Below are 13250 nucleotides of genomic sequence, written 5' to 3'. Positions count from 1 at the left end.
GGTGTCATTTGTGGGGGGTTTCCACTGTTTTGGTACATCAGGGGTTTTCCAATCGCGACATGGTGTCCGATCTCAATTCCAGCCAAAAACGTCAAATGGCGCTGCTTCCCTTCCGAGCTCTGCCATGCGCCCAAATAGTGGTTTACCCCCACATGAGGGGTATCAGCGTATTCAGGACAAATTGCACAATAACTTTTAGGGTCCTGTTACCCTTGGAAAAATAAGAATTGAGGGTGAAAAGATCATTTTTGTGGAAAAAATATGATTTTTTAATTGTACGGCTGTATGTTATAAACATCTGTGAAGCCCTTGGGGGCTCAAAGTTCTCACCACACATCTAGATAAGTTCCTTAGGGGGGTCTAGTTTCCAAAATCGTGTCATTTGTGGGGGGTTTCCACTGTTTTGGTACATCAGGGGTTTTCCAATCGCGACATGATGTCCGATCTCAATTCCAGCCAAAAACGTCAAATGGCGCTGCTTCCCTTCCGAGCTCTGCCATGTGCCCAAATAGTGGTTTACCCCCACATGTGGGGTATCAGCGTACTCAGGACAAATTGCACAATAACTTTTAGGGTCCTGTTACCCTTGGGAAAATAAAAATTGGGGTGAAAAGATCATTTTTGTGGAAAAAATATGATTTTTTAATTGTACCGCTGTACGTTATAAACTTCTGCAAAGCCCTTGTGGGTTCAAAGTTCTCACCACATATCTAGATAAGTTCCTTAGGGGGGTCTAGTTTCCAAAATGGGGTCACTTGTAGGGGGTTTCCACTGTTTAGGTACATCAGGGACTCGCCAAACGTGACATGGCGTCCGATCTGAATTCCAGCCAATTTTGCATTGAAAAAGTCAAACGGCGCTCCTTCCATTCTGAGCTCTGCCATGCGCCGAAACAGTCGTTCCCCCCACATATCAGGTATCAGCGTACTCAGGACAAATTGCACAATAACTTTTGCAGTCCAATTTCTCCTGTTACCCTTGGTAAAATAAAAAAAATTGAACCTGAATTATTTTTTTTGTGAAAAAAAGTTAGATGTTCATTTTTTTTTAAATATTCAAAAAAATTCCTGTGACGCACCTAAAGGGTTAATAAACTTCTTGAATGTGGTTTTGAGCACCTTAAGGGGTGCAGTTCTTAGAATGGTGTCACTTTTGGGTATTTTCTATCATATAGACCCCTCAAAGTAACCTCAAATGTGATGTGGTCCTAAAAATAAAATGGTGTTGTAAAAATGAGAAATCGCTGGTCAACTTTTAACCCTTATAACTTCCTAACAAAAAAAAATTTTGGTTCCAAAATTGTGCTGATGTAAAGTAAACATGTGGGAAATGTTAGTTATCAAGTTTTTTGTGTGCTGTATCTCTGTGATTTAAGGGCATAAAAATTCAAAGTTGGAAAATTGCGAAATTTTCAAAATTTGTCAAATTTCCGTTTTTCTCACAAATAAACGCAAGTTATTTGAATTAAATTTTACCACTAACATGAAGTACAATATGTCACGAGAAAACAATGTCAGAAACACCGGGATCCATGGAAGCGTTCCAGAGTTATGACCTCATAAAGGTACAGTGGTCAGAATTGTAAAAATTGGCCCGGTCATGAACGTGCAAACCACCCTTGGGGGTGAAGGGGTTAAAGGAGGAAGCTGTCTCTTCAGCAGTGTCTGTTGTTGAGGTGGAGTTCTCCGACCACTGTTTTTGTTTTCTCTGAATGTTACAGAGACCTTCCGGATGGGAAGAGGCTTTTGGAGGCTCAATTCGTCTCTCTTGGAAGAAGCGGACATAAGACAGTCCTTTGAGGATTTTCTTCAGAGCCAGGTATCTTTGTAGTAGTAAGTCAGAGTGGTGGGAGATGTTCAAGAAAAGGGTGGCGAGATTCTTCCGCCAGCTCTCGAGCCTCAGGAGTCTGAACAGGTACCGCCTGTATCAGGGTCTGAGGAAACTCGAGCATCTTGTCTCAACTGGAGGTAGCTGCGAGATCTCCAGAGTGAAATCTTTGTTCATGAGGTGTCAGTACAATCGACACGCATCTTTGGTTTTTGAGAGGGATTATGGGAAGTATGGGATAAGATGTCGGCTTTCCTAGCTGAAGCCGTTCCTGAACCAGGGGCAGACCCTCACTTGACTTTTTGACAGAGATGATCAGGGAAGAGGAAGTTAAGTTGGCGACTGAAGGGCTTGCCCAAAAAAAATCGCCCGGTCCAGATGGCTTAACATCTGAGTTTTATAAGACCTTTAAGGACGCTTTGGTTCCCCTCTTGACTGAGGTATTCAATGAGTGTCTTTCCTCGGGCACTCTGCCAGTCAATGAGGAGGTCTGCCCTGATTATCTTGTCAAAGGGTAAGGACCCATCGTGCATTGAGAATTGACGTCCCATAGCGCTTCTCAATGCAGACAGGAAGGTTCTGGCAAAGGTGCTGTTTAATCGGCTGGTGAAATTTGCACCCCGACTCCTTTCGGAGGCCCAGCATTGCTCTGTTCAAGGTCGCAGCACATTTAGTGCTGTGCTCGGTGTCCGGGAGGAGGTGGAGCAGGGTAGGGCTGGTCACTGGACCAGGCAAAAGCGTTTAATCGGGTTAATCACGAGTACCTCTGGTTTGTCCTTCTGAGATATGGCCTGCTGGGGGGGGGGGTTTGTTGATTTAACTTAAAACCTTGTACGGTGAGGCAGAGAGTTTCCCCGCTTGTGAACGGTTGGATTGGCAGCTCTTTTGAGGTTGGATCTGGTGTTCGCCAGGGTTGTCCCTTGGGCCCGCTGCTGTACGTGTTCGCGATTGACCCACTTCTTAGGAGGGTGGAGCGTGGACCGTTGGCCGGGATTGGGATGGACCAGGCAGCACCGGAAGCCACTCTGAGGGTGGTGGTGTATGCCGATGATGTCACTGTTTTTGTTTCCTCTCATGAGGAGGCAGGGTGGCAGATTTCAGAGGTAGATTGCTACTCGGAAGCATCCAGGTCCAAGATCAACTGGGATAAGTGTTAGTGTCTCTGGCTGGGAGGAGGAGATCCTGGTTTTGATCTCCCAGACACCCTTCCAGGACCCAAAGTCTCTGCAAAAGTCCTTGGTTTCGAATTTGGCCAGGGGGATTACCCCAAACAAAATTGGAACAGCAGGCTAGAGATCGCCACTCAGAAGGTGAAACAATGGAAGGGTTGGTCTTTGACACTCAGGGAAAGGGTAAACCTGATCAAAACTTACCTGCTCCCTTTATTGATTTATCTGGGCAGTGTGTGCATCTTACCGGAGTCTCTCTGGACTCGGGTCTATAGTTTGTTCTTCCAACTGTTATGGGGGAATAGACTGAACCTGGTCAAGAGGGAGGTTACTTACCGTACGAGGAGACTAGGAGGGTTGGGGGTATGGTCAACCCTGTGGTATTCCTTGTGGATACCTTCATTAAAATCAATATTGCAAACCTCTGGAAAGAGAGGGCTCCTCTGTGAGTATTCTCCTGTAGGGGATGGTTTCAGCATTTCTTCCAGGAATGGGAAACAGGAGGGCAAGTGAAGGATCTTCGCACACCATATGGACATCTTCCGGCTTACGCTACCTTGGTTCTGAAGGTAATTCGCCGGTGGGGTCTGGGAATGTGGGAGATCAGGACTCTGCCAAGGAAACTCCTTGACAGAAGGGTTCTGTTGACCCATTTCCAGAGGCCTCTGGTGCTCAGGAATTGCCAAAGTCAAGATCTTGGGGTAGGTTTGCATCTTTTGAATTCTATCAGGATCCCCTCGAAGTTTTGGGACTTGGCGCTGCTTCCATGGGAAACTGTGTGTGCGGGACAATGTGAAGTGTAGGAGCTCTGAGGACAGGAACTTCTCGGGAGCATTGTGGTACCGTGCTGGAAAGCATGGACCATTTCCTGCTTCATTGTCCCTTCAACACAGAGGTGTACAACAGGGTGGGCGCCTCCATTGGCTGGTCTCAGCTGGCCGGTCTCTCGTATGCGGAATGGGCCTATGGAGCATTCGGAGACCTTGGTGGCCGGGACCGCTGCACCTTATATCTAGTTAGTGCAGTGGTAAGGTATCACACGTGGAACGCATGGTGCTTAGTATCGTCGCAACGGAAAATCCTCCCAGCGGATGATGTGTTTAGGACCATACTCGGTGACCTTTTGAAGGTTCGCTCTCTGGAGTATGAGAGACTGGGCACACGTAGGGCCGCTCTCCTCTGGAGGGGCTTTTCTTTTAGTGTGCCCTAGTCTGGTCATCTCCTTTCCTGGTGGTGGGCTGCCGCTGACACTGTAGATTTTTGTTTTGTGATCGGTATACAGTGATGTAGGGCTGCAGGCGCCGAACTTGGGCTTTGTGATTTGTGGGTATTGTTGCTTGTTTCTGTATATATTGTATATAGGGATATAGATTTGGGTGTAGGTGTTAGGTTGGGTGGTGGGAAAAGGGGGGGAGGTAGGTTTATCTTGTGGGACTATGGGACACTGGGGTGTTTTGGGAAACACTGGCATTGCCTGATCTGGCCTATGGACGTTGGACATGGACTGAGGCATGAGACGCAGGACCAGCTCTCAGGTCGGTGCGGGGGTTAGGAGTGGTGGGCTTGAGTGTGGGGTGTTTAGTTTAGTCTTGTATATATTTGTATAGTTTGGTTATTTTATCTACTGTATTTATAAAAAAAAAAAAGTTTATGTATATATTTATGTTGGCCTTTGTATATTTTAATCTTCTTATTTGTTTGTTTGGTGACCGGACCAGAAGGTGTAAGTTATTATTAGTTATTATTTTGTATATATGTATAATATGTGTGAGAGGAGAGAATGAGCGGCTGGACCAGTGTTCAGTTTACGGATTATTTTTCTGGCTGATATTCCTGTTATGTTTCTGTTATTATTGTTATGTTTTTCATTTTTATAATAAAAGATATACAGGATGTAACTCAGGATCAGCACAGGATCAGTAATGTAATGTATGTACACAGTGACTGTACCAGCAGAATAGTGAGTGCAGCTCTGGAGTATAATACAGAATGTAACTCAGGATCAGTACAGGATAAGTACTGTAATGTATGTACAGTGCCTTGCAAAAGTATTTGGCCCCCTGGAACTTTTTAACCTTTTCCCACATATCATGCCTCAAACATAAAGATACCAAATGTAATTTTGGTGAAGAATCAACAACAATTGGGACACAATTGTGGAGTTGAACGAGATTTATTGGTTATTTAAAATTTTTGTGGAAATTCAAAAACTGAAAAGTGGGGCGTGCAATATTATTCGGCCCCTTTACTTTCAGTGCAGCATACTCATTCCAGAAGTTCATTGTGGATCTCTGAATGATCCAATGTTGTCCTAAATGAGTAATGATGATAAATATAATCCACCTGTGTTTAATCAAGTCTCCGCATGAAAAAACCTGATCTGTGATAGTCTCAGGGTATGTGCACACGTTACGGATTCTGCAGCGGATTTGGCCCTGCGGATCCGCAGCAGTTCCGCAGGCATTGAACAGTACAATGCAAAGCAATGGGATTTCAAAACCGCAGTGCAAATGCTGCGGATTTTTCCGCACGGATTTGCTGCGGTTTTAAATCCGCAGCATGTCAAATCTTTCTGCGGATTCCGCAGCGTTTTGACACCTGTTCCATTGTCCAGGTGTCAAACCGCAGGCAAATCCGCAGATAAACCTGCAGGTCACTTTACCTGCGGTTTTACCGGCAAATCTGCCCGAAAAAATCCGAAACTGAATCCGCACTGTGTGCCCTCACCCTCAGGGTTCTGTCTGAAACACAGAGAGCATCATGAAGACCAAGGAACACAACAGGCAAGTCCGTGATACTGTTGTGGAGAAGTTTAAAGCAGGATTTGAATACAAAATGATTTCCAAAACTTAACATCCCAAGTAGCACTGTGCAAGTGATCATATTGAAATGGAAGGAGTATCATACCACTGCAAATCTACCAAGACCCGGACGTCTCTTTAAACTTTCATCTCAAACAAGGAGAAGACTGATCAGAGATGCAGCCAAGAGGCCCATGATCACTCTGGATGAATTGCAGAGATCTACAGCTGAGGTGGGAGTCTGTCCATAGAACAACAATCAGTCGTACACTGCACAAATCTGGCCTTTATGGAAGAGTGGCAAGAAGCTAGCCATTTCTCAAATATATCCATAAAAAGTGTTGTTTAAAGTTTGCAACAAGCCACCTCGGAGACACACCAAACATGTGGTAGGAAGGTGCTCTGGTCAGATGAAACCAAAATCAAACTTTTTGGCAACAACGCCAAACGATATGTTTGCGTAAAGGCAACACAGCTCATCACCCTGAACACACCATCCCCACTGTCAAACATGGTGGTAGCAGCATCATGGTTTGGGGGCCTTTTTTTTTTTCAGCAGGGACAGGGAAGATGGTTAAAATTGATGGGAAGATGGATTGAGCCAAATACAGAACCATTCTTGAAGAAAACCTGTTGGAGTCTGCAAAAGACCTGAGACCGGGACGGAGATTTGTCTTCCAACAAGACAATGATCCCAAACATAAAGCTAAATCTACAATGGAATGGTTCACAAATAAACGTATCCAGGTGTTAGAATGGCCAAGTCAAAGTCCAGACCTGAATCCAATCGAGAATCTGTGGAAAGAGCTGAAAACTGCTGCTCACAAACGATCTCCACAAACCTCACTGAGCTCGAGCTGTTTGCCAAGGAAGAATGGGCAAGAATTTCAGTCTCTCGATGTACAAAACTGATAGAGACATACTCCAAATGACTTGCAGCTGTAATCGCAGCAAAAGGTGGCGCAACAAAGTATTAAGTTAAAGGGGACAAAGAATATTGCACGCCCCACTTTTCAGTTTTTGAATTTCCACAAAAATTTAAAATAACCAATAAATTTTGTTCAACTTCACAATTGTGTTCCACTTGTTGATTCCTCACCAAAAATTTACATTTGGTATCTTTGTGTTTGAAGCATGATATGTGGGAAAAGGTTGAAAAGTTCCAGGGGGCTGAACACTTTCTCAAGGCACTGTACACAATGACTCCATCAGCAGAATAGTGAGTGCAGCTCTGGAGTATAATACAGGATGTAACCCAGGTTCAGTACAGGATAAGTAATGTATGTACACAGTGACTGCACCAGCAGAATAGTGAGTGCAGCTCAGGATCACTACAGGATAAGTAATGTAATGTATGTACACAGTGACTGCACCAGCAGAATAGTGAGTGCAGTTCTGGAGTATAATACAGGATGTAACTCAGGATCAGTAATGTAATGTATGTACACAGTGACTGCACCAGCAGAATAGTGAGTGCAGTTCTGGAGTATAATACAGGATGTAACTCAGGATCAGTAATGTAATGTATGTACACAGTGACTGCACCAGCAGAATAGTGAGTGCAGCTCTGGAGTATACTACAGGATGTAACTCAGGATCACTACCTCTACCAGCAGAATAGTGAGTGCAGCTAGTAACAATGTAATTGTGAAGTGATTGAGCTTCTTTTGTAGAATAATTTATGTATTATGATGTCGATTGCTTGGCATCCTCCCCCCTTCCTCGGTTTAATATCCCAGAGTGCAGTGCAATGTGCTCGGTCGTTACAGAACAGCTGTTTCCAGGTATCTCAGTGTCACGCAGGTCTGGGAATGAATGGGCGTTGGTCGGGTCCGCGGCCTGTGAATATTTATATACACCCCGTATATATGACTCTGAAATGTAGTGCAGTTATTGCAGCGCTGGGAGGGGATCGGACTGTAACCCAATCACTGCCAGATTTCCTTTGAACATGAAGTGAAAGTATGACACAATCCGACATGGTCTTATTCACAAGCCCCTAAAAAATGGCTTTATTTTGTGTTAGTCATTGGTAAAGTGTAGAAAAAGAAGCAAATGCAAGTATTACATTGGGGTACATCAGTCCGTCCATTACTGTGCAACAAGCGGAAGAAACAGTCCGTGTCTTGCAGCCTTTTAACGCACCGTCAGGACACAATGCCAGGCGCCAACGTGCTCGTTTCCGGAGATTACAGGACTTGCCTTTACAGTCATTTCGTTGGCCAAACCGCGACAACTACTATAGCGATGAGAAGTAGTACAATAACCACCATCATTGCTGCAGGAACAGGAGAAAAGAAAGTGTTAGTCATCACAATAAGGCCAGTTTATTGGATTTACGCAGCACATCCCACATAATACAGAAATTCTACAGTTTTAATTATCCTTGAGATTTTATCTCATCCAGGAAAAGCCAAGCGATGGCCACGATAGCTGCCGCCAGGATGTCATACATGCAAGCCGCGCTCCACGCCTGGACGCTTCACTAGTAATTTATGACTTTTTGGTCATTTAGAAGACTCTGGGCCGTAATCTGTAGCCTCTCCATAAAACAGGTGGCAGAGGAGAATCGGGGGGGGGGGGGGGGGGGGGGGTGTTTGGGATCAGTCCAGTACATTCCTTCTGCTACATTCCCTGGCCTGGCCACGTTTGCGTCCTGTTGTGATTACGCGCCCAATTACTACAATTCCACGGCCTGTGTACCGCAGCTCCTGGGAAAGTCTACAGGTCTTTAGGAACAGGGGTGGCCACAATAAACATAAATGACCTTCTAATGATGTCACAAGGAGAGCTGGGGTCATATAGCCACAGCAGAATCATTAATAGAGCAGCTTCCCCTTCGTTCTTTTCTGGTATATTCACAGGATACCCCATAAATATCTGATAGATCCAGGTCCCATTGGCTATCAATCAAACAGACAATCCCTGTCCCATTTTGTTGAGCCGGCCACTGATCTCGGACAGAGAATAATGGGCAAGGTGGCTGTTTCTATTCACCTGAGCAAGCAGACCCTAACCACTAGGTTAGACAGGGAGTAGACATAGGCTACATTGGCTACAGTAGGAATAATCTTTGAACGAGACCCTACAAGATCCACTCAGTACCTGGGGAAAAGAGGGCTATTAATCTCTCCACATATCTCTTCCCATGTACTGGGAGGGGCACATAAATCTCACATCCATCCTTTATTACAGGGAGACACATAGAGCTCACATCCAGCCTATATTACTGGGAGATACACATATAGAGCTCACATCAAGCCTATATTACTGGGACAGACACACAGACCTCACATCCATCCTTTATTACAGGGAGACACACAGACCTCACATCCAGCCTATATTACTGGGAAAGACACACAGAGCTCACATCCCAGCCTATATTACTGGGACAGACACACAGAGCTCACAGCAAGCCTATATTACTGGGAAAGACACACATACCTCACACCCAGACTACATTACATGGAGACACAGAGCTCAAATCCAGCTTATATTACTGGGAGAGACACATATAGAGCTCACATCAAGCCTATATAACTGGGAGAGAGACACAGACCTCACATCCAGCCTATATTACTTATAGAGACACACAGAGCTCACATCCATCCTATATTACTGGGAGAGACAGACAGACCTCACATTCAGCCTATAGTACTGATAGAGACACACAGACCTCACATCCAGTCTATATTACTGGGAGTGACACAGACCTCACATCCAGCCTATATTACTGGGAAAGACACACAGAGCTCACATCCCAGCCTATATTACTGGGACAGACACACAGAGCTCACAGCAAGCCTATATTACTGGGAAAGACACACATACCTCACACCCAGACTACATTACATGGAGACACACAGAGCTCACATCCAGCTTATATTACTGGGAGAGACACATATAGAGCTCACATCAAGCCTATATTACTGGGAGAGAGACACAGACCTCACATCCAGCCTATATTACTTATAGAGACACACAGACCTCACATCCATCCCATATTACTGATAGAGACACACAGAGCTCACATCCATCCTATATTACTGGGAGAGACACACAGACCTCACATTCAGCCTATAGTACTGATAGAGACACACAGAGTTCACATCCAGTCTATATTACTGGGAGAGACACAGACCTCACATCCAGCCTATAGTACTGATAGAGAAATACTCAGGTCATTTCCAGCCTATATTACTGTGAGACACATAGAGCTCACATCCAGCCTATATTACTGATAGAGCTACACATAACTCTCTTCCAGCTTATATTACTGATAGAGACACACATAGCTCACTTGCAGCCTATATTAGTGAGAGAGATACAGAGAGCTCACTTCTAGCCTATAATACAGGGAGAGAAGCAGAGAGCTCATTCCCAGCCAATATTGATGAGAGAAATGCACAGGGCTCACATCTAGTTTATATCAATGGGAGGGACAAACAGAGCTCACATTCAGCCTATATTACTGGGAGAGACACAGCTCACATCCAGATTACATTACAGGGACACCCACAGAGCTCACATGCAGCAAATTACTGGTAGATACAAACTCGCATCCAAACTATGTTACTGGGAGAGACGCACAAACCTCGCATCCAAGCAAAATTACTGGGAGAGAGACATAGGCCTCATATCCAGGCTATTTTACTGGGAGAGGCACAAAAACCTTGCATCCAAGCTATATAATACACAGCAATACATGGGGAAGCAGCTCTAATAAAGCAAAAGTAAAAAACTGGCCACTTTTCACCCAGTGGCAAGTCGTATTTAAGAGCTTTGGACACCTACGACATGAAAAAAATTATTTTACGTTAATAGATATCTTTAGAGATGAGCAAACGTGCTTGTAAAATATGTTTGAATCCCAATGGCAGCATGTATTGTTCCTGTTCATCAGCCACAACACATGCAGGGATTTCCTGTTTGTTAGTCAATCTCTGCATGTATTGCGGCTATAGAACAGCAACGAGACATGAAGCCACGGGGACTCGAACATATTTTTTGAGCACGCCCAAGTCACTCAGATAACCCCCGAGCATGCTCAGATAACACCTTATCCGAGCACTTTCGCTCATCATTACACTTTATTTAATAGAATTGCACTACGTTTCAGTCAGCAATACTGACTGATACAAGTATCATTTTTTTTTCCTATTGGAGTGTCCTCATCATTACTCTAGGCTGGATGTGAAGTCTGTGGGTCTCTCCCATTAATATAGGCTAGACGTGAGCCCTATGTATGTCTCTCCGCAATATTGGCTGGGTATGAGCTCTGTGTTTCTCTCCTAGTAATTAATATAGCCTGGATGTGAGGTCTTTCTGTCTCTCCCAGTAATATAGGCTGGATGTGAGGCCTTTTTGTCCCTCCCAGTAACTTAGGATGGATGTGAGGCCTGTGTGTCCCTCGCAGTAATATAGGCTAGATGCGAGGTCTATGTGTCCCAGTAATATAGGCTGGATGTGAGCTCTATGTGTCTCTCCAAGTAAAATAGGCTGGATGTGAGGCCTGCGTGTCTCTCCCAGTAATATAGGCTGAAAGTGAGGTCTGTGTAGCTTCCCAGTAACAGAAGAAGGATGTGAGGTCTATCTGTTTCTCCCAGTAATATAAGATGGATATGAGGTCTGTGTGTTTCTCCCAGTAATATAGGCTAGATATAAGGTCTGTTTGCTTCTCCCAGTAATATAGGCTGGATGTGAGCTCTGTGTGTCCATTCCTGTAATCCATTCTGAACGTGAGTTCTTTGAGTCTCTCCTACTAATGCATGCTGAATGTGAAGAATGTGCATCTCACAATAATATAGGCTGTATATGAGATCTGTTGTTAACCAGACCTCAGGGGACGGCTTTCTTCATCAGCTTAATTATTAGCACAGCTTCAATACTGCAGATATTTCCTGTTCATGTGCTTTCCTTCTTATGAACAGCATTATTTAAAGCAAAGCAAAACCTCTGGTTACTTAGATGTTAAAGGGGTTGTCTGGGCACAACATATTGAAGCCGTATCCTTAGGACCTATTTAGATAATCCTTCTCTAACAGACATGGCTCAGCTTATAAATGACTGTCTTCCATTAAGATGAATGGGTGCCGTGTAAAACTCCCTTTCAATTATGACAATTAATTTAAGAAAAATGGGCGTGGTGCGATAGATAATAAACCTTAGCACTTTATTTTGATAATTTGAAGGGTTTTTTTTACACCCCCAACATAATCTTTAGCCTACGTTTTTCTATAACGGAGCCACGGCAAGTTTATTAAAAGGGGATTATGATTTCATACTTTAATATCCGTCAAACAACTACTCCCCACCCCTTCCTTTCATCCACAAATTTAAAAGAGCAGTCGCTCATACAGAGCGGGATCTGGGAAAGACGAATATTACTCAGATGAATATTTCAAGGATCAGTTCAGTGGAAAAACAGCAAGATAAATAGGGAAAGACACCAACTTTGATACACAGGCTGGAAATGGATGTAACACAGGCTTTTCCTTAGGATAAAAAGTTTTTTGTGCCAAGAACCCCAGTGAATAGCCCGGTGTTAAGAGTTAATGCTTTATGAAAGCCTTCTAGGTGAACTGTGGCATTACAGCGCCGGGACTGTACGGCATTGTCAAAGGAACTCAGGTGGGTCATCGGGAGTCCCAACAAGACAAATTATGATTGCATCTGGTATAGTTTGGGAATTGGAGGTGTTTAACTCTAATATTAGGACCCTAGCTATTGCAACCATTGGTGTAACGACCATACAGATGATATGTGGCCATAGAAGAGGGTCATCATTTACAGCGATTCTCATTAAACCTATATAAAGTTTTGCTGTTATAGTAAGATTTTCCTGACATTTTCTTAGTTGCATTTTACAGCAAAAGCCATGGTCCATGAACAGTTTACAACACTGCAAAGGGATCTCTGTTATGATTGAGTCACAGAGGAGGAAAAACAAGCTAAGCCCCAGAAAACCAGAGAGGTTGGTAACTAAGCGGATTGCAGACCCCTGATCCTATCCACACAACTAGCAGTAGCCGTGGAGCGTTCCTACGATGATCCTAGAAGCCTCGTCACAGCCGGAGAACTAAATAAGCCTAAATCAAGAAAAGGGGAAATCTAAACTGCCCCAGAGCAGACCCCAAAGCAATAGACTGCCCCCAAACATGTATTGACGGTGAGACAAGATGAAAACACAAACACAGATAGAACAATAAGCTGAGCAAACGATGGGGCCCACACTAACTAGAAAGGACAGGAAAGGAAAGATGCTGTCTGCAATCACGCACAAAACCCTGCCAAAAAATGTCCAACACTTTCTGATAACAAAAACCCTGAAGTCGCTACACTTCAATTCCCTATATCAGCACTCTGGTATATTCTGAAGACAGAGCAAAAAGAGACCTATCTGATCAGGGACAAAAAGCAAACGGGCATAAACAGAGACATAAGAATGGAAATT

The 13250-nt window shown here is 44.1% G+C and overlaps 1 protein-coding gene across 1 annotated transcript in view; it reads right to left on the bottom strand.

Annotated features, from left to right (window-relative positions):
- Positions 1-7780: 7780 nt before the first annotated feature.
- The window catches only part of STX8 (syntaxin 8), a 306570-nt gene continuing 301100 nt past the window's right edge, over positions 7781-13250 (bottom strand). Inside the window, exon 8 of the mRNA XM_073559662.1 lies at positions 7781-8075. Coding sequence (XP_073415763.1) covers positions 8008-8075 — 68 coding nt within the window. The 3' untranslated portion in view covers positions 7781-8007. The remainder of the gene's footprint in view (positions 8076-13250) is intronic.

The sequence above is a fragment of the Dendrobates tinctorius genome, unplaced genomic scaffold (assembly GCF_039654945.1).
Source record: "Dendrobates tinctorius isolate UK_male_01 unplaced genomic scaffold, ASM3965494v1 ptg000014l, whole genome shotgun sequence".
Classification (NCBI taxonomy): Eukaryota; Metazoa; Chordata; class Amphibia; order Anura; family Dendrobatidae; genus Dendrobates; species Dendrobates tinctorius.
Note: the sequence above shows the minus strand (reverse complement) of the source record. Positions and strands in the feature narration are given on the sequence as shown.